Source organism: Cyrtonyx montezumae, unplaced genomic scaffold (assembly GCF_038088225.1).
Source record: "Cyrtonyx montezumae isolate F1298 unplaced genomic scaffold, pur_monq_1.0 scaffold_1, whole genome shotgun sequence".
Classification (NCBI taxonomy): domain Eukaryota; kingdom Metazoa; phylum Chordata; class Aves; order Galliformes; family Odontophoridae; genus Cyrtonyx; species Cyrtonyx montezumae.
The window spans coordinates 1,943,935-1,970,854 of record NW_027071825.1 but is presented as its reverse complement, the minus strand read 5'-3'; the positions used below and the strand labels follow the sequence as shown (position 1 = coordinate 1,970,854).

At 46.9% G+C, this 26,920-nt stretch overlaps 2 protein-coding genes across 2 annotated transcripts in view; both read left to right on the top strand.

The window, feature by feature from the left end:
* The window catches only part of ATG4C (autophagy related 4C cysteine peptidase), a 307,949-nt gene extending 284,999 nt beyond the window's left edge, over positions 1-22,950 (top strand). The window contains exon 12 of the transcript XR_010622291.1: positions 22,935-22,950. The gene's annotated coding sequence lies outside the window, so the exon portion shown is untranslated. The remainder of the gene's footprint in view (positions 1-22,934) is intronic.
* The window catches only part of ROR1 (receptor tyrosine kinase like orphan receptor 1), a 129,247-nt gene continuing 108,550 nt past the window's right edge, over positions 6,224-26,920 (top strand). The window contains exon 1 of the mRNA XM_065737330.1: positions 6,224-6,527. Coding sequence (XP_065593402.1) covers positions 6,419-6,527 — 109 coding nt within the window. The 5' untranslated portion in view covers positions 6,224-6,418. The remainder of the gene's footprint in view (positions 6,528-26,920) is intronic.

Below are 26,920 nucleotides of genomic sequence, written 5' to 3'. Positions count from 1 at the left end.
TTTTCAAGAGCAAGTTTTCTCTATTTTGACACCCTTCTTTTTTTTCCCCGTTAGTAATGTTTGGCATTATTTTAAACCCGAGTCATGAGAGACCTTGAGTGGTCACCAAAGGCTGAAGGCAGTGGTGGGACACCAAAACCAAAGAGGTCAGGGGTAGGAGACAGAGCTGGGATGTTGGGGGGGGAGCACCTTTAGAGAGAGCTTCTTAGCATTAAGAGATTTGCCAAGGGTGGAGTTTGTGGTGAATAATCTGGAAAACAATTCTAATTTCTATACATATAAAGCTCTGCGGAGTTTTAGTTTCGAATAACCCATAGGAACTAATATAAAGAATGTTTTAATCACCATCTTTTAGCATAAATAAGACTCAAGAAATATAACAGAGTGCAGAGTATTGAGTTACTTCCCTGAGTCCCATTGTTGTCACTCCATGTACAAAGAAATGTGTGAGCCCTGAAGCAGTTTGAGAGGTAAAGGTTAAATAATGGCTGTGTATACGTACTCATTGTTTTAGGACTCTGCAGTCCCTTGTACACCAAGAGCTTGTCAGCACGTGTTCTGAGAGTGGTGGGAGATCGGTGCTGGCAGCCCAGAGGAGATGAGCAGGAAGGGTTCAAGCTGAAAAGCATAAAGAAGAGAGTTAATCGTGGTCTGTAAAACCAAGGGAACTTGCATTTGTTCCTTTGGCATCGCAGTACCACTCCAAAACAGAGGCCGACAGTTACAGAGGCAAAGCCAGCTCCATCCTTTGCAGGCTGATGAACGGTCATGTAAGTTACCAAATAACCCAAGACCTCAAGATTAAACTTCTCCAATTGTTTTCACATGATGCAACTTTAAATCTCTCTTTTGAACAGTATTAAATTTCCTTTCATTCCCATAAACTTCAGAAAAAGTTGACTGCTCTCACATTTCAGACTGTGACCCAGCTAACTTGCACTTTTCCCCTCTGCTAGTCTGGAGAACACAATAATGAAATTCAGACAACGGTGACCAAATGTTGCTCCACGGAACTTTCCTTTTACAAAACAGATGAATACTCCTGGGCTCCAAAACACTGCAGGGAACAAAACTTCCAAACCTTATGGAAATAAAATAGTAAGCCTATGCAGTGACTTCATCTCCTTTATCAGATCAGAGACGTTTTTGCTGGAATTGAAATGGATTAGAAAAAACCCTCTAAGTAGAGGAAGAGAATTAAAATATCCCACTGCAGCCATTACCAAAATACTGCTTTATTTCATATAACACACCCACGTGAGGGAACCTCGCAGGGAAGAAAAACTGCCACATCATCATCATGGACAGGACTCGCAGATAGAAGCGTGCCATCGTCAGTCAGGGAAATGAATGTGTCCGTTTTTGTGGTTGTGATTAAAGAAGAGGATGAGCAGTGTGCTGCGTGCTCTGATCCTGACAGTGGCTGCAGAAAGTGCCCACATGTACACGGCTGCTGTGGGGCTGGGGTTTCTCCCTCGAGGTGCAGAGGGCTCTCGGATCTCCTGGAAACGTGAGCGAGTGGGTCCATGCAGCACCTTGCCAGATGAGGCCCTGTATTGTACAGCAAGAAATACCCACGGTGCTGCAGATTTGTTGCTAGTGTGAGTGGAACTGTGCTCACTTAAGCCCATTGCGAATGTAACCACCAGAGTCAAAATAAAAGGAGCCAAAATATATAAATCCAGCAGACAAAGTTTATAGGGGGACTAAACCAAACATTCAGCGTGGAGATTTAGTGCAGCCCAAGTGCCGTAACTAAACAGGGCACCTTACATCACTTTGTGTCCTATGGGCATGGTCCCCATTTTAGTGGCGTGCTACGCTCAGCACTGATAGCAATAAAAGTTTTACATGCAGAATGAGTGGAAATTACAAGATGTTAGATAGCACGATACAAGTCTATAAACCTGATACCTAAAACCCACTATCAGGCTTTTGGCAACCCCCAGCCAACTTCCATGCAAATTCCACCAATGGATCTTTACTTCACTGATTTTGTCTTAATTGAAAAGTCTTAAAGGTGAATTGAAATGTTGTTGGAATGAAAACCTGTTTAAGATGCCAAATCCCTAACAAAATCCCAGTGCAGGCTTCCAAGTAAATAAATTGTCGAGGCGAGTGCACAGGCCTTCTTATTAACCTGTCAAACCACCAATTCTGGAATCTATTTTTCTCTTGCAAAATTTGTGACATTCTTCTCCCCCTAATGACTGAAGTATTTTATGGCTTTGCGGGCCTGGCAACAAAGATGACATTGTTCAGGAAGGTGGTGAAATCTCCCTTGCTCACGCTGATGACTGGGGGACCGCTTCCAGTTAATTTATGTGGAGAACTGGGAGGTGCAGACCAGATGCCGTGGCCCTTTCTTGGCAGTGCTGCTCACTGCACGCCGGGCTGGGGCTGCCCCGAGGTTGTCTGATACGGTGCGAAGTCGTGGATCGAGGCAGCTGAGTGGGAGGGGAGCTCACTTTTCCAAACTGTTGCTTTAATGCCCTCCTCCCTGAACTTGACTTTTGAGGACCAGGCTAAGTGATTCCTCTTGCAAAAAGCAAACAAGCTCTGTGGGAGGAATTGCAGGCCCTTTGATGGTAAGGACTTCCACCTGACGTATTTTGCACAGGTATAACCTGCTCATGCCTGAGCTAAACTAAATCCATTACCTTCCTTTGGAGACTCACTTCTCGGGGTACTGAGTAAATCAGAGATGAAACAACTGCAACGCTTTCCTACCAAAAGATCCCCACAAAGCCCAGCATCTGCAGTGTAAGTCACCAGCTGCAGGACCTGGAAGCATCACTGCTGCATGCCTCTGCTGCTGCCTGTCCTGCTCTGCACGTCGTCTGGTTGCTGAATCCGTGCTTTGGGAGCACAGTATGGATACAGAATCTAATAAAACACTGGGTGTCAGCACGCAGTTATGAAAATAAAGCAATAACGATGACAAAAATAATGCATAATAAGCATTGCCATGTTTGCATGTGTTATTAAGTAGTTGCTGGTGTTTGTGTCCTGTTCTATCACCCTTGTTTTTCCAGGAGGTAACGTTACATGTTACGGAGCTATGTAATTCAAGAATATAAAGAACAGAGTCCTGCAGTATATATAAAATTCCAACCTAGTATGCATACGAAAGGCAAAGAATTGTGGTCTGTTTCAAGGCTTTTGCCTTTATCTTTTCCATAGCCTCCTGCCAATTTTCAAAGTACTCCCAGATCACAGACCGAACTAGATTATCTGAACATGACTGTACTCAGCCTCCTGCTCCTCCCTGCTATCGCTCCCCAGGGCTACAACCTGTCCTCGGACTCCTGGCAGTATGCTCTCCCACTGCTGCCTCCTGCTCCCTGGTCCTTTGCTTTCCTCTTCAGGCAAAGACATTGCAGCTTCAGAGGGAGGCACCAGCACACCTAGTCCTTGGAGTAACTGGAAGGTCCCAAAATGAAGGGAGGCCCTGGAGGGGCTGTGTACCCCACCTCCTGCAGACACACTGAAGTATGTCATTGTACTGCACTCGCTCTGGAAAACTCAGCTAGGAAATGAAGGATGCGCTCAGCGAGACGACGACGTCACTGCTGTCAGACAGAATTCCCCCCCCCCCCCCCAAAGAATTGGCAGCGTAAGCAAAGATATACACTAGTCTCCAGTCTTCAAAAAGTGCCACCAATTGCAGCGTTGAGAAATCAGTGGTGAACTCAGATCTGAACGGGAATCTGCGCAGGGCCCGGCCTTGCCTTCAGCTTCCACTCTGGAAGCCTCTCCGGGCTCTAGTTCTAGAGGAATTTCAAGTGGGCAAAGGATGATTGTTACGGCCTCAGTGATTGAAATGAAAAAGATCTGGAATAGATTAATGGCAGTGTGAGAGGTGGAAAGGAAAACAAGAACTCTCTTATAATGTGACATGATACTTAAGAACAGACATTGTCGAGCCCCTCTTTTAGCTTGCTCGACTTCTGACACGATTCTCTTAGAATATTTTGCTTATCATCCTCTTGTTCAGTTTATTGTACTTACAAATCATTCCCAGACAGCCAGCTTCTTAGATATCTTTTCATTAAAAGAAGAAAAAGAGAAGAAGAATGTTCTGTGTGTCATTCTCCCTGCAGGAACGGACTCCTCGCCAATGCTGACCACAAGCCCTCGTTGTTTTCAGATACGCAGCCGTTCCCCAGAGCCACCTCCTGAGCCTTCATCTGTGCACCGCATCTCCGCAGCATCCTGCAAACCGTGGAGGAGAAACCGCCTCCAATTTGTCCGCCCACCTCAGGGTGTGTCATTACCTCCACTACTTTTTGCCATCAGATCCTTACCAATAGTCTGTGCCATTCGTTTTGGGGTGCACAGGGCCGTGCCCGCTCCGGTTCCTTTGTTTAATGTATTTTTAGCTCTTCCACTGCGGTATGACAGACTGCAGCGTGTTCAAGGAAAAGTAGGGAGAATATCTGTATTGATTTCAAAATGCTGCAGATTAAGAGCAGATGTAGTATGTATTCCCCAAACGTATGTTTTAACTTTCATTTATGTGCTGCGCTGAACAGTCTTCAAGCCAGGAAGTGATTTATATTCGCTAATTGCATGCACTTTGGTAGATTTGTAGCTAAAAATAAGTGGTTTGTTTTTTAATTACGAACGATTTATCCTTTCACAGTGCGTGCATCTAACGTTTAGAAGCAACCCAAAGACGTGGAGAATCTATGTGCAGTTTCTATGTGCAGTTATGATCTGTCACAGACTTCTTCGGTGTCCCTAGGCACTGGCTGTGGGTTATCCCTGGTCCAGGTGACCTCGCAGCCATCTTGCTTCATTACACAACAGGGAGATAAAGAAAGAATTCTGTGCTGCAGCTGAACGAGGCAGACAGCAGCTCGCTGTTGTTCTTCCACTCTCTGCCCACTCCTGAAGCAGGGTCCCACTCGCTTTGCTGGACCTAGCACCCAGCAGCTCTGGGGACTGGCCCAGGTGGTTGAGCTGGAGGAACACTGCTCTTTTTAGTCCCATCAGAGGATATTTTCCACGTGATCAGTTGCTGCTGTGAGTGTGGAAAGCAGAGATTTGTTTGTTGTGGTCAACTTGATGTTAGATCAGCTCAGAAATAACTTGAAACGTCACCCTAGAGGGCCAGGGCAGGCGAGCCCAGGCTGGTGTTGCAGAAATCCTATCCCAGCTGTACAGTCTGACCTTCTCACTGACATTTCCTCTGTACCTACACGGTGAATGTTGGGGCCCTGGGGACACTTACAGGGCTTGATGGCCAGGGGACTCTGTTTGAGCCCAGCCCTGGGCCCTCAGCCCCAGTTTGTGCCATTCACAGGAATACTTGTCTGTAATGTTGCCTCAGCTGTGGCTGGTCATGGACGCTGTTGGTTTCTGAAGGGAATTCCCCTATTGACCTCAAGCCTCTCTTACCACTATGGACCTGTGTGACCCGGCCATCATCACTGGACCTGGCCCTCACCTGCAACCGTGGCACACCCTCAGTTCCCCCATCCTTTAAGGGATAAATGCTCTAGGAACCCACCCAAAAACGTGTGTCAAGGACTTGAACTGGGAGAAACTTCTTTGAGGAGGCCACTGTCAGCTTGGCTCCTGAACCGTCTCAGTGTCAGAGCCACGTGCAAGACAACAGAGCTGCACGGGAAGCTGACAGTACGGCCCCTTCGCAGCCTTGGTTTGCTCCAGCACCGCTGGCACCGAAGGGTCTGGATTTTGGGAGCAGTCAAAGCTGATCGTATGCCAACTCGAGCAGTACCGAGCTGGGCTGGAAACTCGCATTTGTATATTGGTTTTGTCCTCCTCCTGAAACACAAGCGTCAGAAGGCAAACGAGGAGGAAATTTGTTTAACCTTGTCTTGTTCCCATTTTGCTCATTAACTTCTAAGCTCCTGACTGACGGGGAAAGGAGATGTGCACTGGGTTTTAGGTTCACTGGGGGGAAAACTGGAAACCTCTCATCCCATGTGTGAAGGGCAGCGGAGAGGGACCGCTTCCCAGGGCTGGAAGTTCGTGGTTTCTTTGCAATGGAAACGCTCTTAACAGTACTGCTCAGTACGGTGAACTCCGTGGGGCTGTAGCACACCGCGCTCCTCCTCAGCCCCGACGGCAGAGAGGGTCAAAATGGCGCCCGGCGGCGCGAAGCGGGCGCCCCCCCGGGGCCGCGTGGCGGGAAGCGGCCGGCAGGGGGCGCTGCGGGGCCGGGCCGCGCGGGGAGCGGAGCGGGCGGAAAGTGACAAGTGAGGGCTGAGGCGGCCGCCCGCGCCGCCTTCCCCGCCCGCCGGCAGAGCGCAGCCCCGAGGGCGCGGCGCGGGACGGACGGACGAGAGAGGAGAGGAGAAGAGAAGAGAGGCGGCCTCGCGGCGCTGCGCGGGCCGGGACGCAGAGTGCTGCGCGGTGGATGTCGGAGTAACGCGGCGTCGGCTCAGGAATGCGGCAGCCGCCCCGGCCGGGCGGCGGGGACGGGAGGCTCCTGCTGCTCCCGCTGCTCCTGCTGCTGCGAGCGGGGAGCCGGGCCGAGCCGGGGCACACCACGCCAGGTAACGGCGCGGCCGCGGGCACGGAGCGGGATGAGCGCGGCACGGGCGGGGCCACCGGGGCAGCAGCGCAGCGCTCCGGGCCGGGCCGGGCTCCGCAACTCGGCCGGGCTCGGGGGGGCACAGCGCGGCGCCGCGGGGAGCAACTTCGGGACGACGCTTCGCCGTGCTGAAACTTCGTGTGAGGGAGCGGGGCGCGTTCTGCGTTAGCGGTGCTTTGATGGGGAAGGGCGGGGGGGGGGTCAGCCCTCTGCATGGCGTCCCCGGGATGCTCCGGGCGCTGGGACGGGGCGAAAGCGAAGGGCGACCAGAGAGGTGAGGCTGGCGGGTTTAAAGGCGGAGGTGCTCGGAGCTGGAAGCGTCAAATGCGGATTTGCTGCGTCTTTGGGGAATGCCGTGTCCGCCTTTCAGCTATGGACGGTGGAAGAGAAACGACGGTCTGGGGCTGTGTGTGTGCAGGCGATGTGGCTCCAGCAGTTACTGCATCACCCGGTGGCTTTTCTCCCCTCTCAGCCTTGAAGTTCTAACGTTGGGGTTGTAGTGTGAAGTATTACGGGCTCCTGAGAGCCTGGAGGGAAACGAAGCCCTACTTTATTTCCTTTCTCTACTGCTGGGATGTGTCTTTCATGATGACTTTAGTGCACCTCTGCTAGTTAATGACGGCTAATATAGTCACTAGCATACAATTATTTTCCACACTGAAGCGTTTCTTACATTGTAGCTGGCGTCTTTGGCAAAAACATTACAGTATTGACTCATAATCAAGGGGTTATTTTCTCTTATAGACACACGGCTGTCAAACCACATTACAGCCCTGTGCTACGTTTTTCCCCCCATATGTTAGAGGCCTAGATTTTGTAGGAAATTTGGGGCAATGGATTAAACGTCTGAAATGCTAATTAAAATAAATAGATGGTAGAAAGCAAGCACCATGCAGGTTTCTTTAAGATAATTGTAGAAGCTGGGGGATGCATGTTGCTGCCCCAGGAAACCAACCAGAGCCCTTCAGGCCTTCACCTTTAAAAACAAAACAAGAAAGCAGCTCCATAAGTTACAAACATCCTTTTTCCTGGGTGTGTAAAGTAAGGCCAGCAGTGGTAGCCCATCTGTGGCAGCAGCCTCCCCGCTGACAGCCGGTGCCGGCCTGAGATGCACCCAATGCAGTGCCGGTGCTGCAGGAGTGGATTTGGCCGTTCCGAACACCTGCACGGTGCTGCTCCGGCCTGGGGAGCCCCGCTTGGACTCCCGGAGCCGGCACACATATGCAGATGTGCACGGAGTGCCCCTGCGTGCGGGAGCAGCGGGATGTGTCGGTGCCGGGGGTGGGATGCTGAGCAGCTATTGTCACAGCTCGTCTGCGGGGATTCTGTGAAATTTAGCTGAGAGATTGTCAAGCGACCAAAACTATTTTGCTGCGTTGCTTTCCAAGAGCTCTTTCTTTTCTTTCTTTCTTTTTGTCTTCATTTTTTTTTCCCCTGCTTCCTTTTTGTCCGCGACCTTTCCTTTTCCTTTGTGGGCTGGTGCTGTCTGCGATGCATGTTCTTCCCAGGGGTGCTTGCAGCCTGACCCAACAGAGTTCTGATTAAAACCACACCATTTCTGTGCGCGTGGGGAACAGGAACTCTCTAAGTTGGATGCGTTTCTATTTGCAGCATCCGAGATAACTCTAGGTATTACCTCTTCAGCTTTGTTATTGTTCAGTACCTTTGTGATGACTCGCAGTGGAAGAAGCTTAAGGGGCATGAAAACATTCTAAAAGCATGCAGTCAAACCGCAGATCTCTAGGTGATGTTTTAGGTGATGGGGTGTGCTGTTGACTTCCTTGGAAGCTGGCTTTGCTGGGATGAGCTCCCCGCTGTCCATCAGTCACTGCAGTGTGCTGGTGGCTTGGTGCTTTGCCCGTGGGCGGGGTGCTGCTTCAGCCCAGTTGTGAACAAACAAAATGCTTTTGTTGCCATCAGCCTATGAAAGGATGAGAGAGGATTGTTTCATCGCCCTTGGTTGTAGTCTCATGATGGAAGTTCCTCATAATATCAACAAGTGATCTTCAGGTCGTTTGTTTGTTTCTGTAATTAAAGTCTGCTGCTGTGCTGATTGCCTACGCACAGGAACTTAAAGTGCTGCAAATTAGATCAGGGAAGAGAAGTGTCTGAACGCTGGAGTGTGGATTTGAAGTACAAATACCTAAATCTAGGCAAAGAATGGAGGGGGAGAAGAGCTTTCCTTAGGTGTAACACTGGATACCACACCTTGGAAACATGCGGAGAAATGCAGTGATCTTCAGAGACTCAGAAAAGCACCCCAGAGTGGAGAACTCTTTTAAAAAGCCTCTAAGTAAATGCAGCTGCTCTCCACATTGTGATTGTCTCACAAACCAGAAAGATCTAGAAAACTCACTGGTACAAAACACAGTGTGTGAAACTGCTCTTCCTCAAACCTCAGAAAGCCCTTCTTCTGGCAGGGTTTTGGTTTCATATGGCATCAAGTTGCTCCAGGGGAGGTTCAGGTTGGAAAAATTCCTTCTCCCATAGAGGGGTTGGGTGCTGGAATGGATTGTCCAGGGAGTGGGGAGTCAGCGACATGGGGGTGTTCAAGGAACGTGTGGATGTGGCCCTTAAGGGATGTGGCTCAGTGGGAAATACTGGTGGTAGGTGGGCAGTTGGACATAGTGATCCTGGAGGTCTTTTCCAACTTTGGGGGTTCTGTGATTTGAATCATGAAGATGGTTAGAGACAATAAATCCGCTCATTTATGAATGAAACAATAAAGAAATCAGTATAGGAGAGTAAGAAATGAATGCAATATCAATGTCCAGTAAGCAAGGCACTGTGCATAATGGCAGGGCACGGTCCTGAGCAGTTTGAGCAGTGGTGCTGTGAACCTGGTGCGGGTGCTGTATGTTTGTTGTAATGCTGCCCATGCGTTGTGTTGTACAGAGATGTGCTTTCACTCTGCAGCAAGGCTTTGGTACCAAGTTCACGTTAGGGTGCAGCCATTGCAAAGTGTAGTGGTGCAGTTTCATAACGAGATGAGATCTTGAGAAAACAGTGGAGGCTCTCGTGGAAGCCTGAATCTTATTAAAAGGCTTTTTTTTTTCAAGCTGGTCAGGTCACATGGGGAAACTGATCCTTCCTAGTCCTTCCTGTGCCCCTGTGCCCTTCTTCTGTGGGGTGTGGGGTGTGCTGTCCTGCCCCATCCCAATGTGCTGCACATCTGCTGCTTGCTGGGACGGGGCAGCGTGGAGCAGCGCCATGCTGCAGCACAGCAGCAGGCCATGGGAAATAAAAGATCAGAGATAAGCGAGGGAAAATGTTCAACAGCTTTATAACCTCATCACACATTCTCTCCAGAGGTTGGAAGTAGCTGAGGATGTGCTTTTCTTACACTTGGAGCTTGAGGTTATCTGTGGAAGAATATGCGCTTTCGTATTCGCAGCATGAGATCCTCTGAGAAGATAACTCCTGTGCCTTCATCTGAAGGAGAGCGGGCACTGTCCCTCCCTGGCTGCTCATCTGTAAGGGGTCAGTGGTGTGCTGCCCACGGGATTTTGTTATCTGCATGGCTTTAATCTGAAAGCCTGGGAGGACCTTGGAGTTCTTCCAACTTAGAGAGGTGACCACTTCCCAAAACCTCATCAGAGGGCATAAGGCACAGGTCAGCCCAGGGTGTTCAGAGGCTGTGTGACAAGAGGAGCTGTTGGGGTGATGCAGTGGGTGAGATGTTCTGTAAGAGCCCTTTTAAAATCACATCTGGTGCTTCATCTCTCTTTGGACTGATATTGCTTTAAAGATAACTTGTCTTTACACTTCAGTCTTTTGGCCTCATCTACGTAAAAGAGAGGGGATGACATTTGCAGGGAGAAGGGTTATCGTTCATTGGCCCAGCTTTTGAGTGCCCATCATGGGCTTGCACCTGGAAGCGTGTCTGCCTGCTAATAAGGCCTCATAGTAACACCAGCACCTTCCCGTGCTTCTTTAAGTGACGGAAACAGTGTAAATGCTTCCCCTTGTTCATGGGTCAGTTGATAGCAGGAAGACGCTGCCGGTTACTATTTTGTTTAGTTTTCCTCTTAATTGTTTCCTTTATCTGTAGCACTGCAGAGAAGTTACTATGATACTTGCTACATGTTTAGGAACTGTTGGATCAGGGCCTGAGCCACTGATGGATCACCTGAGGCGAGCACGGAGTCAGCCACAGGAGCACAGATGAAGGCAATGCACCTGTGTGACCCGAAGGGGTGCAGTCTGGCTCCACCGCTCCCAGACCCCATTTAAGGGCTGATCACCACTGGGGAAGGATCTCTTTCTGGAGATTGTTCCTTTGGAGTTTCCTACTGTGAGCCTAGGAATTTTGCAGTGCTGTGGCAAGGCTGGACTGATGGATGTCCTTGTCTCTTTGAAGAGTATATGAGAAGGGTGATCTAATGGAGGCCTTGGTGTTCTCCTAGGACTAGTGGATGTGGAAGCACTTGTATATCCTTGTGTAGTAACAAAAGCTGGTACCAAGTTGAAGAAAGAATAACAGTATGCACTGGATGTGTTTTGGTAATCTAAAGCAGCTTGCAAGAGACTGTTTCTTTGCACATATTAACATGGTATAGCTACTGATCACTGGAGTCCTTGAGGTATTCAGACACCTGGAAACAAAAGCCAGCACCAAAAAAAAAGATTGAATCTGATTTCAGTATACCTCATGAGATCAAGTATTCCTGTCTTTCTCTCACAACAAATTAAATGGAGTTTCAGTGTTGTCATGGATGTCTTGCATTGGATGAGGATTTAAGGTTTTCAGCCGACTTGCATAAAATTGTGCCTGTACGCTTCTGCTCTGAGCAGCAAAGGGAGCACTAAGTCACTTCTTGGGTGTGGTTGGCAGAGGAGAAGCTGTGTTCTGATGCTTCTGTTGCATTTCTTACAGCCTCAGCATCCACACCTTTGAACACTTGTGGAATATGTAACTCAAAACCAGGAGGCTGGCTCTTTTAATGATCAAAATCAGTTTCAGCAGTTCTGTCCTCAGAGATGACTGCTGTTGCGTCCTGCAGAAGAGAGCTGGGTGACACAACAATGAAGTCAGAGCTGAGGTTAGATGTATTTTTAGTTCAGTCCCTATTGCAAAACTTCTGTCCCTACCTTCCTCTTCAAGGACAGGTATCCTCTTCATTATACGATGAATGCTGCTCTTATTCATGCTGCCGTTATGGAGTTCCCATGTATCTGAGCGCTGAGGAGCCTATACTATGTTTACAACAGTTTTTATTGCCTCTCCCAATTTTTCCAGAAAGAGGTCAGTTATCATGGTTGAACATCTCTTCTCCAAAATTAACTTGGCCTCAAATAAGAGGAGTTATCTTAGTAATTGTTTTGTTTGCTCGGAATTCTTGATAAACTGTAGAAGTAACAAGCACTCTGTGTGTTTTAGTTTTATTTTCTATGTTAATTATTCATTCCATATGTTTTGGTTTTAGTTAGTTCATTAGCTTCAAACGCGTTCTCTTTCTGGCAAATTTAGCAAAACTTTGCAGCGTGACAGAGACATCCCTTTATCTGCAGAACAAATGGAGCATGGAGAGCTCTGCCTGCCGTGTGAAGTTGTTTTAATTCCCAGCTGATTTGTCAGGGAAATTGATTTATGTCACTAAAAACATTCAGAAGGCCGCAGGGTAGCACTTGGTCAGTCTTTGCCACTGACCATTGACTCTCGTGTCTCGAATCATTTCTCTTTCTACTTTCACAGCTCTTCTCTGAATGCTGAGTGCAGCTCCCAGCTTTGTCGTGGTGCTGATGCTTTCTGCACTGTGCCTGCTCTGGAGTTGTGGTCTGGGGCCATGGTCCCCTTGCCTTGCAGTGTGTCAGTATTTCTGGTTGTGCTGGGAATGCCAGGTGCCAGCATCGCTGGGGCCACGACTCTTTGTGTGCAAACTCCAGGCCCTCTGCTTTGAAATTCACTTTTCTTGGCACTTGGTCAGAGCAACCTTTGTAAGTGAGATGCAACAAGCTCACTTATTTTAGCTATTGGTCTGTCACTGTGTTTTTAATTTACTGTAATTTAATAAGTGACACAATGCTGGAATAAATAAATGGGCTGTGAACATTCTTGTAGACTTTGAGAGTCCAGCTCAGGGCAGGCTTTAGCTTTTAATTAACGCCATCCATGGGATGTACTGTTCATACAGTATCCTTTTAAATAAGTAAATCCAAAGCTGGGTAAGAGATGAATAATTGAAACCTGGCTTGAGACATCAGAAGGCAGCGTGGGGCCTTCCCCAGCAGGGCTGTGTCCTGTAAGGTTGGGGCTGTTCTGCTGCTGGGCCGTGCGTTGGGTGCTGCTGTTGTTTATCCCCTCCCTCTCTCCTTGCTGTGTACAATGTGTTGCTGTGCGTTGAAGAACACATGTTCTTCGTGCCATTAGGGAAGGTAGGATTTGACATATGCATAAACCAGACTTTTAGCACAGTGTGGGGTGTGAGGAAGGCCGTCGGAGGCCCATCTATGAAACGCCAAAGGCTTTTGGCTTCTTTTAGCCCCTACTGTTAGGTAAGGGCTCCAGAGAGGGGCCCGGGCAAGGGAAGAAGCTGCAAAGGCATCCTCTCATTACAGAGGAATCTTAGTCATTAGCAAACATCTAATTCATCAGGGATCAAAAAGAAGACATTCTCCCAATTTTCTTCAGGGATGTAGGGGGAGATGATATCTGATTGCTGTTCTTCCTCAGAGACTCTGCTTGTAGGATGTGATTTATGATCTCGCATTCTGTTCTTGAGAGTTTTTTGTTGTTGTTTCACATAAATCCTTTAAATCCTGATGAATATTTCTGACCCTTACGACTTCTTGTACAGTGAACCCTGACCAGCAGTAGAAAGCTCCCAAAGCTTGAGAGCACTCTGTATGCAGAAATTATGATGTTCCACGTAGGTTCCTCTTTAGATCCTTGGTGCCCTGCTTGCCATAGCAGCAAAGCAAACTGTTCCTGATACGAGGACCTCTGACCAACCTGTTCCATTTCAGGCTGAATATCCACAAGGAACGGCAAAGTCAGGCAGATTTGCTTTTATGATTTGGTTTTGGTTGTGCTGTTCGGTTGAGCATGGAGCTGTGTGTCTTTCCTTCCTGAGCAGGGCTTAGTGGGAAGCTAGATAGCAGTGGTCAGAACTGTGTTTCTCCTTCCAAAAATCTGCAATCTATGGATCTATGAATGCCATAATAGTTCTGGGGAAACTCAGTGATGTGTCTTGAAAATTTATTAACTCCATTGTTATTACTGGGGGGAGGGGGAAAAAATATTTGAGTTGATAAAGTTAATTTTCAGTGGATTTGCTCAATTGAAAGCACAACAAGCCAGCTGCTACCAGCAAACTTGCAGCTTTTCCTTGCCAAGGGGCACCTGCATGGGTAGTGTAATCTTTTGTGTGAGTGCTGCAGGTGGAAGCAGCACCCAGAAATGCAGGACCTTTAATTTGTGAGGGTTTTGGGGAGCTTGAAAGTCACACATGCTTGTCCTTCATTCCTGTGGCCTGCTCAGTTCTGCTCTCATTTGAGGCCACCCTGAAGACCCTGTGGAGCTGTTGAGAACTGGGCAGAAGTTTTGGGCCTGTGTTATGATCATCCTGGGAAACCTCTGGAATAACAGTCCCATCCAGCTTTTAACATCCATGGGTAATTCTAAGAGCAGTCCCTGTTTTCTTCCCAAACAATTTATCCTGAGTGCAAGCACAAATGTCTTAGCTGGCACTATTCTTCCTGTGGTGTCAGTGAATGACTGAATTTGTTGCCCCAGGCATCGCAGACATCCATCCAGCAAGGGTCATGGTAGCAAGAACAATGCTGCCATTGCCTTTGATTTGGGAAAATTGCAGCGTGTAGGGTTCTGCACAGTTTTGTACTTGAGATATTTTTTTGTCAGCTGTACAGCCATCTCCTGCCCAAACCCTGTAATTGTCGGAGTTTGGTTGTGCTGCTCCCCCTGCCAGCAGTTATCTCAGAAGATTATCAAGGGTAACTTCACATGGACTAATTGTAATAACTGAAAATGCCTAGGGGGAAGAATTCTGTCTCTGCTTTGCAAGCGGGGGATTACGTGTGTATACATCCAGAGTAATTTGCTGGGAAGTGTCTGCGTGCGTATCTGTCAGAACTGTAAAGGCATTTGAAATCTTACAAAGGATGGTTACGTGGTGATACGGAGGCTCAGCTTTCTTTTGCTTTTGTTGCTCTGTCCCATGGAAGCTGGCTTTATCCACTTCTTTCTCTTCCCTTGCCCACATGTGTCAGGCTCCTTGAGCAGACACTTATCTTCTTGAAGGATTAACGTGCTAATTCAGCCCTCATTTTGTCAGGTATGGAGGCCTGCTCTTATCCTGCTGGTTGTTACTGTGCTCGTACCGTGACTTGCTGACACCAGAGGTGGTGGGTGATTACAAAGATGACTGCAGTGCAGAAGGGAAGTGCTTGCTCTCAGCCCTGCTAGCTTTGCTGTTGTAGAGATCCTACACGTGGATATGGTCCTCTGGGTCTCAGCAATAAGGTAAGGCTGGTGAAAATAGCCAGCTGCAGCACCAGAGCTGGGCACATTCTTTCACTTGAGTCATTTAATGAGTCCACAACTATCTTTCAGGAACCACAGTGAGCAATGGCTTTCAGTCAGCTAAAATGAATGAACTTACAGTCTCCCAGCCGACTTGGACTCAAGTATTGTTCTCTTCAGGATCTTTTAAAGTAACCTGAAAAGTCAATTTTTCTATTAAAAAATGTTTTTGTTAAAAGCAATGTAAGCAGCCTCAGGGCTGGGTTATTTTTTTTGCTGTAACGTTCCTGGGATTGAAGCCGTGTCTTTATGAACTGGAACGTATTAAAAAGCACAGGGGTCTGAAGCTATTCAGCATGTCAGTTTTATTTAAATAAGAGATAAAAAGTGACCTATCTCACTGTTTGAAAAAGTTTATCTGTCCCAACTTCGGCCTCTGGAATCACTCTGTACACTCTTCTTGGGACTTCTGAAGAAAACAGAGAGCAGGTTTCAATGTGAAAGTGATGTTGTGCAGTGCAGGTCCGTCCCGTGAGCATGGTGATGTTATCACCCCAAAAGATGTTTCTTTAAGCCGTCAGCATGGACCCGTTGTGGTTAATGACAGCCTACTGCCAGGCATAGAAAGCAAACTGAAAAATCACCTTGACATCTTTTCTTCATTTTCAGTATCCGATCCATTCTGCATTCAAGATCATTCATTCTTTTTCATTGCAGATAACGCTGCTGCTTTTTTCCAGGCATGTTTCGTGTTGCAGTGATCAGAGGAGCCCTGCTATGGAAAGCGATTTTGGCACAGGGGTCCTGGAAAACCTGAGAGCAGGGTGGTGTGGTTGTTCTCACTGACTTCACTGGGACCTGAAGAACTCATGGTGCTTTGGAGAAATGGAAGTTCAGGGTATTTCAGCTCCAGCACTCAGATGGGCGGCGGTGGCTGTTCTTCTGTAGGGCCGTGCAGCAGAGAAATGCTCCTGGCACATGGTGAGAGCCCGAGTTCTGCCCGTGCCCCTTTTCCCAGAGAAGTGAGGTGTCCCCTGCAGGACGTGTGAAATCGGAATACTTTGGATTTTGTCTTCAGGCAGAATATAGTGTTGCGCTCGCTTCCTGCCCCAAATGCCATGGGAGAAGGGCGGTTTTGATCCGTGCGGGCCGTGCTGCGAGGTGTAGCTGTCTCAGCTTTCAGGGATGAAAGACGACTGTCATTTAAGTGCCATATGAGAAAGCAGGGTCTATTCTCGCAGAGCTCTTTGGGGGAAGGGAGAAGGCGAATGCTTTGCATACAGGAAAGCGTCTGCTTGGGGGGTATTTGATTTCACTAAACAAAATATTATCCAGCCTCCTTTGCATGGCTTTCATACCATAATGGGGTTAAAATGAACAGCCAGATGCAAATGGTTTCTTTTCTTGTTCCATGCATGTTCTCATGCCCTTTACCAACCTCAACTTTTTTCCTTTTTGAGAAGAAATATATGTTAGGAAATGGAAAAGGCATCTCACTTTGCCTGGTAACAAATAGCACAGCACTCAGCTGAATCCTGATGATTAGGTGCTCCCTATTTCTGCTGGAATTACTTCCCGGGCTGAATGCGTGGCTTGAAACGAGCAGTTCTGTTTCCAAATTTTAAATTAATGTATGCCAAGAAGGCATTTATAATATTGGATGAAAGCTGTTGCTAACTGGAGCCTGTATTTAGTAATTGCATGTGCAATTCAAGGAGAGTGGTCGGAGTTGTCTGAGTGTGAACTTAGTTTTCACCTTTCGGAGGCATATAAATAAAGAAGGAAGGAAATGTTTCATGTGGTATATTTAAATTAGCTCTCCTGATTGGAAAACAGGTCCTGTTTATTCACCTCCCCTGTGGCTTCTTTGGTCTTTATTAGTTTTTGCATTGCTTCAGAACTCTGAAATAGAAGTGATTTTTTTGTGCATGTGGAAGAAGGATTTCTATAATCTTCTGTATTTTTCTGTTTTACCCAAATCTCTCAATCTTTTGTTCAGAGAAGTGGAGGGGGAGACAGCTTGAAGTGACTTTTTCCTGTTGCATCAGCTGTGATCCGTGCTTGAATTCTGCAGAACTTACCAGTTTGAGCCAAACTAGGAAACGTTTTGGATATTTCGTGTTCATTCATCATTGATGTTTTGGGATTTGAGGCTTCCATGGTGTATTTTGGATATGAGCCCAGGTGAAAGTGCCCTGGAAAAGGGGCGGACCTGGCAGGTGAGGTTCTGGCAGCCCTTTTCTATCCTGGACCAGTTTTAATTCAAGGTGGTTTCTGTCTCCCCTGTGTCAGATACGGGTTTGTCTGAAGACGCACAGTGCAGTATGGTCGCCTTCGAGAGCACTGATGCTCGAGGTTTGGAAGATCACTATTAGTGCCAGGGTGGGCTTTCCATTCTTTCTTGTTCTGCTTTTTAAGGATGAGCTCTTTGGGGCAGTACTGCAGAGCTGCTCTGACGAATCGTTTCTGTTGGCAATTCAAAGCCTTGGGGTTTTGTTGGGGTTTTAGTGTATTCTTGCGTTGGCCAACATCTGCTTGGATGTTTTCTATTAACATCCCTTTAATTTTGGGATATGCTTTGCTTAATTGAAACTTTGAAGCTACAGAAAGATATTTTGACCAAACCTGTTCTTCCTTATGCTAATGTAAATGCAGAATAAATACACACCGTGACCAATGCTGGTAATAAGTTGTCTTTGTTGAAGAGTCCTTGATTTGAAAGCTCCCAGTACCCTTGGTTCAGCAAGCCTCCCAACCTCTTCACTGTCTAAGCGTGTTGCAGGGCTTGTGCTGCTTAATACAGAATACCTGGAAGGCAGAGTACACCTACAAAGCATGAAGGAAAGCAGTAGTTACTCATAACTGAACCATGAAATGCTTTGCATGTATTAAAAAAAATAATAATAGCATTTAAATGCTTTTATTTTTTTTGTACATGTGCCAAAAGCATGGGGCAGCTGTAGTCTTAAATGAGCACCCTGGTCTGGTGCTAGAAACGTGGTATGGCTCAGTTCTTACGTGCACATGATGAACAGCAGAGAAACACAGCATAGCATGAAGTTATGCAGCAGTGGCAGCCCTTCAGTTGGTTTGTGTTTATAAGCAGATGCTTATTCTTTAATCTAGGGAATGGTTGGTATATTACCCACAGTGTGACTGATTTACCAAGAGATGCAGTCAATTTGTTTCCAGGCAGAGATGTGTCTGGGCTAATACAGTGCAGGCACACTAATGACAATGCAGTTTTTGGTGCTTTTTCTCTTACTTTCCAGTTGTTTTTTTTTTTTAAGAGACTGGGGTTATTAAAAATAAAATAAAAGTAAGAAATCCATCTGTAGTAGTTTACGTTTCCAGAGGAGAATGTAGTGGGGGGCAGCAGAATTACAGATGTGCACATGCCCAAACCCTCTGAGTGATGTTAGCAAATGATAGAGCTGCAGCTTAATGTTGGCGTGTCAGCTAAAACGATTGGCCTATTTTTCTTTTGGAAACTTTGTTTATGGTAGAAGCTTTGTATCTCAAATAAAATTATCTTTATGCGAATGGGAACTGTGCTTGTAATGATTTAGTTTAGAAAAGTAATGTCAACTCCCCAAAGGATTCCTGGCTTTGGATTTCCCTGTGTCCAATGGAAACCTTTCCTTGGGGCTGGCTAATGTCTCATTTCAACTTCTGTTGCAGTGCACAAAGAGAAGAGCCTTGTCAGCTTCCAAACCAGTAATATCTTACTTATGTTTCAATACATGAGTAACAGCACAGGCCTTCCAGAGATTATCTTTTTGTGATGTCGTTAGCTCTCTAACATACTGCATCCAGATGAACACAGGTCCTTGAGCGTTATGGAGAGCAGGAATGAACCCCTCTGAAAAAAGTGTGCTGTTGCAGGGATGCACAGTCACATTGCTCACTGAGCCACAGTTGTGCTCTTTTAATTAAGAGATGCTGTTAACGGAGCACGTGATATTTCTTCCTCCTCATGCTGTTCCTTTCCTCTTAATCTCTTTTCTCCTCTGTGTTTTTTTCACGACCCTTGGGAGCCTTCTGTTTTCAAAGCCATCCCCTGCTGACTGTTTTGAGGTCTGCCTCGGCAGTTTCTTCAGCTCTGATTGAAAAGAAGCCCTTTTATTGGTTACTAAATAATTCCATTGCTGTGTGATGAGTTTCTCTGCAGCAGTGAAGGAGCAGGGGCTGAGCCTGCCGGTGCCGCTCTGTCCATCTGTAGCGATGCTGCAGCTCCCAGCCTGGGTTTTGGGCATCCCTGTTGTGCCACGCAGTGCTGGGGACACCGTCGGTGACTGCAGCAGGGGCTGCCTGCAGGAGGAGCTGGTGGAGGAGCCGCTCTGTGCAGCGTGCTGCTGGAAGAGCTGTTCCGCACGGCGTGGCTGCAGATGTTCCTGAGCAAGTCCTGTGGCAGGATCTGGTGCTTTGTCTGCTAAAGCAAGAAGTGAGAACCCTTCCTGTTCATCTCCTTGCGGAGGCAATGGCTGTGGTGATGAAAAATGCCTCAAGCTGTTCCAGCTCTGCGGGGCTGGTTTGGTTTTTCCCTATGTTCCGCAGCGTGCGCGTGCTGCCTGTGTTTGCCCTTTTTCTTCTATTGACAGTGAGTATCTTTTACTCACTCTTGTCCTGAGGCTTTGAAAACAGCAACTTGCTTTTTGATGTAATATATCTGCTGGTTCCTAGATGACTGCGATGTGCAGAGTGGGGGGACATCTGTATTTGTTCAGGAAACAACGGATGGAAAAGAGATGAGTTTGGTGAGGCACCGGGAGCTGGCGAGATGCACTGAAGAAAGTGTTAAACAACAATCTCTGCTTAAGGTCTCCGTCCAGGAAAGCACTTAAACATATATCATAACTGTAAACAGTGGAGACATCCAGTTGATTTAAATGGAACTATTTTTGTGTTTAAAATAAGATATTCACTTGAGTGCCTTTCTGGATCAGGGCCTAAGTGAGTGAGAGTTGGAATTGTTTTTAATTGCAAAGATGAGACCTGCAAGTGAGTTCGGACCACTGCAGGGCTGTTGTGGGGTAGCTGGGGGCTTCCCCTGGCCCTGTCCCTGCTGCTGCTGCTTCCCCACCTGCACACAGGTTGATGGACTCATGCAGGATGTGGCTCTGGAAGGTGCTGCATCCTGGGGCACTGCTGTGCTGCTCGTGTTGTTGGAGGGCCTCAACCAGCTTGAGTGGTGGGAGAGAAGGGAGGGAGGGAGCAGCACAGATAGCGATGTGTAGGTGTCTTTCTGCTTCACTGGCTTAAATTCTTACCCATTAAACTACATAGGTTCCCATGTAGATAATGTGTTTTTTCTGAATCTCCAATTTATCCTAGAAGTGTTTCTTAGGGAAACGGGATTTTTTCAAGCAATAATCCCCTTAGGGCTTTCCTTACAGGGGGGAAGCAGCTTAGTGGGCTCAATCCTATGCCCTATTCCTCCTGCAGTTTCCCTTGCTCCTCATCCTGCCCTTCAGAGCTCTCCTTTTCCAGTTACTCAGGCACATCGTGCTGTGACCATGTCTCCTTTCCCATCTGTGTGAAGCAGGATAATAATGTTTACCCACCTGTGTAATAAAGTTTGGGTTCTGGAATGAAAGGCCCGACTGTGTGAAAATACCAGATAGTGCTATTAGGGAAACAAGATCTGTACCTGCAGTGTTGGGCTGTTTACAGGGAGCACCGTGGAGTTTTCATTGATGGATAAGTTTGCTGTGCTGAGCTGGTGCTGGTGGTATCAAACAGAGGGAAGAATTCCAATAGCAGTGTGACAGGAGCGAAGATGAGACTCAGATTTGCTAAAGAATTATGCTTAATATTGTCTTTATTGTGGGTAGCACCTGCAGGGCTTACACAAGATGTATGCTGCAGTCTGGGCTGTGTGCGAACACCCAGTAAGGCCCAGCTCTCTTTCTCTGGTGGTTTTATGGTCTGAATCTCAGTGGTGGGGACATCAGTAGCAATGTCTTTCATAGCAGCAGTAGTTTGCCTGAAATATGAAATGGAGTGTGAGAAGAAAGAGTGACCCAGGGGAAAAGCTTGACCAAAAGTCACTAACGAGTTAAATAAAGGGAGGACTGCCAAGTGTCCAGCAGCGCTGTGGAGCTGCTCACGATACTTCTTGAGGGCTAAATGGCAGAATACAGAAGGCTCTGACTGTAACAGTTGTGTTAATCTCCAGCTGTGGGCTGTGTGTGTGTATGTACAGCCGTACTCTGTAAAGACCCATCCAAGTGCTCCCAGCTACGCCCCGGGGCAGGAAATACACCTGACAGGGCTGTAATTTGTAGCGCCGTGTGTAACACCTTTTCATAAGGCTTTGTTTCATATTCGTTCGGCTAAATCTTCCTACAGATTTTCCTAGCACACAAACTCTGCCATTGTTTTGGAAAACGCAGGTCTGACCACCGTAAATGGGTTTGTATTTCCAACAGAGCAGTTATTTAATTTCCTGTTGGAAGTCTGCAAAGGTTGGCACTGTGCTCTTGGTGGCAGGGTGCCAGAGGAGTTAACATCTCTAGTCTGTCCGAGATTGCAGTTGGGTTCAACCAAACTTTATATGTTCAAACCTATATATATATATATATAAATATATTTTTTTTATTAAACTTCTTAAATGTAGTTGGGGAGTTAAGGGTGGCAGGGGGGAGGTAGGGTTCTTTCCAGCATGACTGCAGCTTTTGTTCTTCCTTCTGCTTGTGCAGTCCTGATTTTGTTGCAGACTTGATCTCACTTCCTCATTTTCCAGCCTGGCACCCCAGAAGGATGGCTGGGGTGTGATGCTGAAGCTGGCTCTTTCAGTATAAACACGTGTTCCCTAATGCAGTGACCTCCTTGGGACCCGTGGTGCTGGGGGCCGGGTGCCAGGGTTTGTGTGACGGAGCAGTGACAATGCTGAAGTCCTGATGTCCCCCAGGGCCTTCTCAAAGGATCTGTTCAGCATCCACGGGACTGAGCTGTTGGGAAGATGTTGTCCTTAGAGACAAGTGCTTAGAAATTATTCAGGAGGCAGACTCATAAACAAACGAGAGAGCCTCACTCAGAGTTCTCTTTAAATACACAGACTGGACACTGCAAGAATGACTTGGACTTGTTCTGCATGAAACCCCGAGCTACCTTGGGTGCCTGATGCACAGCAGAGTTACTGGCTTGTGTGCATCTCCTGCAGCACCACTTTGGTGCCTGGAAGACCTCAAAGCAAGGCTGCTGTGTGTGCAGCATGCCTGTGGCTGCACTTTGCTATGAGCACAGGCTGCTGGGGCTAGGAAGCTGTGTCCAGTGCCATGCAGGGATCAGGCTTGCTGTCCTTGTGGTCTTGAGTAACTGTGGCAGGAGGGGATAGTTCACTGTAATCTGTTGGGATTTACCCTGCTGGGACGTGGAGCAGCTGCTTGTGCTCAGTGGGTTGGTTTTGCTCCTGGGGAAACACACGCCATTTCTGTATTGCAGTTAATATTTGGGCTCACTTTCTCTGGCTTATCTGATGCTGGAGTAGATAAAGCTGTGTGATGGAAAGCAGAAGAGAGATAAAAAGCATATTTTGAACAGGTGTCATACTTTGATATTGTTTCTTGAAAGATACTCTTGGCTGATGATCGTGTGTAGCATAGACCATTGATACCAAAGGAATCAGGACTGGGAGTAACCAAATAACTTCAGTGTGTCAGAAGATCTGGATCTTTTTTCATTGAGTTCTCAAAGAAAGGAAAATGTACATAAAAACTGAAATTTATAAAGTGTGTAAAAAAAAAAAAAGATATGCCTGAACTTATGTACCACAGTAACATACTCCTGCCACTTTTTTTTTTTTTTGATTACTCATTTAATAAGGTCTGTAGGGTTTTTTTTCTTTGTTTCAGCATACAGATGAAGGCACTTTTCTGTATTTACATCCAGAAAGGCAAGCTGGAGTGTGTTCTTTCCATGTGCTCACGGAGCTCACAGCCGTAATAAGCACACGGGGACAGGAGACCCTCTGGTCCTTCACGGTCTCTTTTGGGTGTTAAATTTCATGCAGAAAATATGGTTCTTATTGCAGCTTGGCAAGCTTCAGAAAAAAAGCAAATCTTTTCAATGTTCCATCTCAGAGAAATACAACGCTCCCAATTTTCGTTTCTTTGCTGCCTCTCGGTAAGCTTATCCAGAAGTTTTCAATTTTTTGGGTAGGTTTGATCCAGAGATCTCAGATGTGTTTATAAACATTTTTTTAATTTTTTCTCTCTATAACACTGTGCGTTAAGATATGTGTGTTCCCCATTTAGATACATGTAGAGGAATGTGGGTTTAATAGCTTTTCTGAGGTCCTGAAAGAGAGCCCAGAGCAGGGAATGAAAGCCAGGGATGTTGTCTTCCAGATGATATTTTAACAAAATTTTAAGATCAAAGCACTGTATTTTTGCAGTAGTTTGGGGCCTTGCCTGTGTGTGTGTCTTTTCCACCTGGTACGTACGTGCGTGCTGTGATTTAGTGGACTCGCTGAGTTCATAGGATCCAATGAGAAGCAACTCTTAACAAGTATGTAGGGAAGGCTGTGGCTCTTTACAGAGGTTGTATTTCTGATGTGAAGATGTGTTCTTATTGTGCAGGAATGAGAGGGGCAGTCTCAGACACATGAAGGAGGCACTGAAAAACTGCAGCTGAGTTTACTAAAGATGAGTACAAAAGCTTATGACAAACATAAAGCAGCAAAATGAGCAAAACTGTGGCACAGAAGGGGACTCAGGCTCTTAGTGATGATGAGAGCAGAAGAAAAAGAGCCAAAGGGAATGTGTTGGCCTGGGATTTGATGCAGGGGAGCAATTCTCAATGGGTGAAACTGAAGGGCAAAATGCCTAATGCCCTTTTTTTCCAACTTTTCTTCCCCGTGCCCTGAAAAAGCCGTAGACAGTGAATGTAAAGTTGTTAGGACTACAGCCTTGGGCTGGAATAAGCAAGCTAGAGAATGCCTGGGTAAATGGGATGTTTTCTGATAGCTCTTGTCAGCGCTGTAACAAACCTCTGGGCTGTTCAGTCCCAGTCAATCTCAGAAGTGATAACTGCTGTCTTTGTGCACTGATGGAAAGGCCTGGAAAAGTGGAAAAGCTTAAAGCCTGTTAGAGAGGAGTGCTGAGGAATTGCACATCAGTCTATTTAACAACAGATAAATTATTTGCAGGCAGCTGGGAGATAACAAGGAGATAAATAGGAAGCTAAAATGGTTTTGTCAGGCACAAATCCTGTCACACCAACCTCATTTCCTCTTGCAGCAGTGCACCGAGCCTCCTGGAGAGCAGCAGATGATGTATCTTGAGGTCGTGTAAGCTTCCACTGTCACATCTCATGTGCCACTCTTATGAGCCATCCACCAACACCTGGCCTTGGTGAAACCATTCAGACAGAGGGCAGGCCTGCAGTGATCGCGTGCCATGGGGAGCTCTCAGGGTCTGCAAGGAAACAGGGCTTCCAGGGAGGGGTAACCCTCTTGGATTTGGATCATGGTTAGGTTGCAGCTCTCCTGAAACCATCTGGGAATTTTCATGGAACAGAAATGGAATGGAGTCAGGAGTGCTGTACTCTGAGGAGAAGGCAAATGTTGTGCTTGGCTGCGCTGGCACTGCAGGACCAGTGGGTGTAAGAAGTCATCTGTCCCACTGCTTGGTGTGGGTGAGAACGCAGCTTGGAGCAGTGCTGGGCCTGGCTGTGGCAAGCATGTCTTAGGAAATGTATGGATCAGCTGGAGCAGGTCCAGAGAGGACAACAGGGATTGCTGAGGAGCTAGGAAGGCATCACCCACGAGAGCAGACTGAGCTGAGGCTGCATCAGTGAAGTAAAATGAAATAAAACAGATACGAGGAGTCTTTGGTAAATAAGCTGTTACAGACAGGATAAGAAGGACAGCTTCTTCCCAATGACAGTGTTTGCTCAGTCAAGTGATATTGGGAATAATTTACAGCAGAAGAGATTTAATTTAATGTGAAAAAAAGCTTTTCAGGGTGAAGAAAGCCCTTCACAGTCCTGTGAGGCTGTGAAATCTGTGTTGCTTGAGGTCAAGAGAGGAGTGTTGCATCTATTAGGAATGGGTTTGGGGAGTGAGGTGGCAAGAGGACTCTGCCACATCTCTTCTACCCTGGTTGATCTGGTGATTCAAAAGAGATCCTAGAGAAACTAGCTTCAGTGAATAATCGGTGGACAACTCCCTGTCCTGCTTCTTCTAGCCTTTATGAATATACTCATTAATTAAAGCAATAATAGCGTTGCAAGTCAATTATTTCTCCCCTAAGACTTGGTGGAGTACGAGGTGCTTTCTTCTATGAGCACCCACAGACACAGAGCTTGTTCAGTCCTGAGCTATAACGCACAGTCCTGAAACCCTCATCTTCCCTTGCTCCTGGGACTTCTTAGCTGAGGAAGGATGCTGCTGCCCTGCACATCTTTCTTCTGCATGCCAGGGGAGGACGGCGGTGCTGTGGGTGGTATTCACCTGCAGTGTTTCTCTGAAAGCCTATTAGTCTTTCCTCGTAACAAAGTACGTTTGTAGTTCTGTCCAAGGAGATGACAAATACATCTACTTTATTAATCACATGAGTCACTTGAGAACAGCGAAACATCAAACATTCTGAAAGGATTGAGAATGTCAGAATCTCTAATGTTTTTTCTGTATCTCTGTAATAGTCTTTGATTCGCTTCTGACTTCCCAAGTAGTGCGAGCCTGCCAAAAAGCCCAATCACTCAACACCAACCCGCACCACTGAATAGACTTAGGTTCACTGTCGTTTTGAGTTAATACATCAGTGATGAGTCTAGGCCAAGAGGAGAAAAAAAAATCCATCTTCCAAAGTTGTGTGAGCCATTAAGAGGAGTAGCTCTGCTGGGACTAGTTTACATCTAAGTTAAATACCAGATATGAGGGGTTGTCTGTACTGAAAAATAAGTAGTCTGTCGTTATACAGAAAACAGAGACCCGTTTCTCTACGTACATGTGTCTCACTCACAATTTAGGCCCCAAAGGATGTGTCTGTTGAAAAGAGGAGGCAGAGATTGCCAAGAAAAAAAGGCATGCCCTGCTCAAATAACAAGGATTGCTTTCCCCTTTTCCTTCCTCCCCCCTCCCCTATGCATATGCACATATTCCCCTCACTCCCTTCTTTTTTTTAAGTACTCAATATTTTATTCAAATGAGTGATTTCCCTAGCAGGGTTGACCTGTGGTCTCCTGAGTCAGAGCACTGTGTTTAACTTCTCTTCCTCTCCTTGGGAACCCCAGTGTGTTTTTGGCCACAGCAATTTCCACCTAACACGAGCCCCTTGTGAACCCTGCGGCTGCTTGCTGTCCTGTGAGGATCAGCTTCAACCTTCTAATATTAATTAACTGTATTTTAGGTAAGAAATATGTTGTGTATAATAGCATCAGTCGGTGCTGCCAGAGTCACGCAGTGCAGGCTACCTGAGTTTTACGTGACCATGCGATCCTTTAGCATTGGCCAAGGACCTGAGGTCCCCTGGTCCCACGTCCTGCTCTCAGCACTCCTGCCTTCCCCTCTTCCATGTCACGCACGTGCGCTCTGCTTCTCTCTGTGGGCTTGGCTGTTTTTCTCCTGGTGGCTCCTCCAGGCCTCGTAAAGCTGCACGTGATGCAGAGACGTGTTGTGGGGGCCACTGGTGCTCCCATTTCAGCTGGTCTGCAGCGTGTCCGGTTTTCCAAGTACTGCTTAAATACACTTCATTCTCACCCTGTGTCCTGTTCAGGCAGTGTAAATTGTTTCGAATGCAGGAGGGGAGTCTGACCAGCTGCAGTTTGTTAAGCCTTTATCTGTTAACTATTGCTGGTGCTCTCTGCATGGTATTGAGCAAAGGAATAAAGAGAGAGGTAGTCAGCAAGGAATAGGTATTTGTTTGTAA